At 74.2% G+C, this 736-nt stretch overlaps 1 protein-coding gene across 1 annotated transcript in view; it reads left to right on the top strand.

The window, feature by feature from the left end:
• PEX10 (peroxisomal biogenesis factor 10) overlaps positions 1–730 on the top strand; it is a 9497-nt gene extending 8767 nt beyond the window's left edge. Inside the window, exons 3-4 of the mRNA XM_012734529.1 lie at positions 7–145; positions 430–730. Of these exons, the coding sequence (XP_012589983.1) occupies positions 7–145; positions 430–498 (208 nt within the window). The 3' untranslated portion in view covers positions 499–730. The remainder of the gene's footprint in view (positions 1–6; positions 146–429) is intronic.
• The last annotated feature ends 6 nt before the right edge of the window (positions 731–736 follow it).

Here is a 736-nt window from a genome sequence, read left to right on the forward strand (position 1 = left end):
GCGCCCCAGGAGCCACGCGGAAGACCGAGTGGCCCCCAGGGGCTCCCTGTGCACGCTGTGTCTGGAGGAGCGCCGGCACCCCACCGCCACGCCCTGTGGCCACCTCTTCTGCTGGGAGTGCGTCACCCAGTGGTGTGACACTAAGGTGGGCGCCCCAGGTGTGGAGCCCCTGCCCTGGCCTTCAAGGCCGCAGGGTTTCCTGAGCCCATGGGTGGCTACTGGGGACAGGGCGCTGTGATCCCACACCGGCTGCCAGGAGGGGCCAGGGTCTCCGCCCTGCTCCGGCGCGCCCCCCGCCCCCCGCCCCGGGCCCAGGTCCTGGGTTTCAGCACCTGGCTGGTCACTGCCCCTTGGCGCCAGGGTGCTGGGAGGCGGCACCCCCGGGCCCAGCGGGGGCCTTCCCTTGCGCTGACGCCGCCCCGCCCCCAGACCGAGTGCCCCCTGTGCAGAGAGACGTGCCCGCCGCAGAAGCTGGTCTACCTGCGCCACTACCGCTGACCCGCCCCCCAGGCGCAGCGGCTGGACACAGCCGCGCTGGCTGTGCCGGCCGGGGCCAGAGGCCCTGCCGTAGAGCGTGGACTGCTGCTTCTCGGGAACGCCCAGTGTGGACGCGCCTAAGCTCCCCGCCGTTCCCCGCTGGTCGCGAGCGGGCGCCGAGGATTCCGGCCTCAGGTGCAGGAAGGCCCGCGAGCTGCCCGCGCCCCTGAGGCGGCGGCCTGTGCGCTGCTCTGGAGCG

Source organism: Condylura cristata, unplaced genomic scaffold, assembly GCF_000260355.1.
Source record: "Condylura cristata isolate star-nosed mole 26May11 unplaced genomic scaffold, ConCri1.0 scaffold00058, whole genome shotgun sequence".
In the NCBI taxonomy this organism is placed as follows: Eukaryota; Metazoa; Chordata; class Mammalia; order Eulipotyphla; family Talpidae; genus Condylura; species Condylura cristata.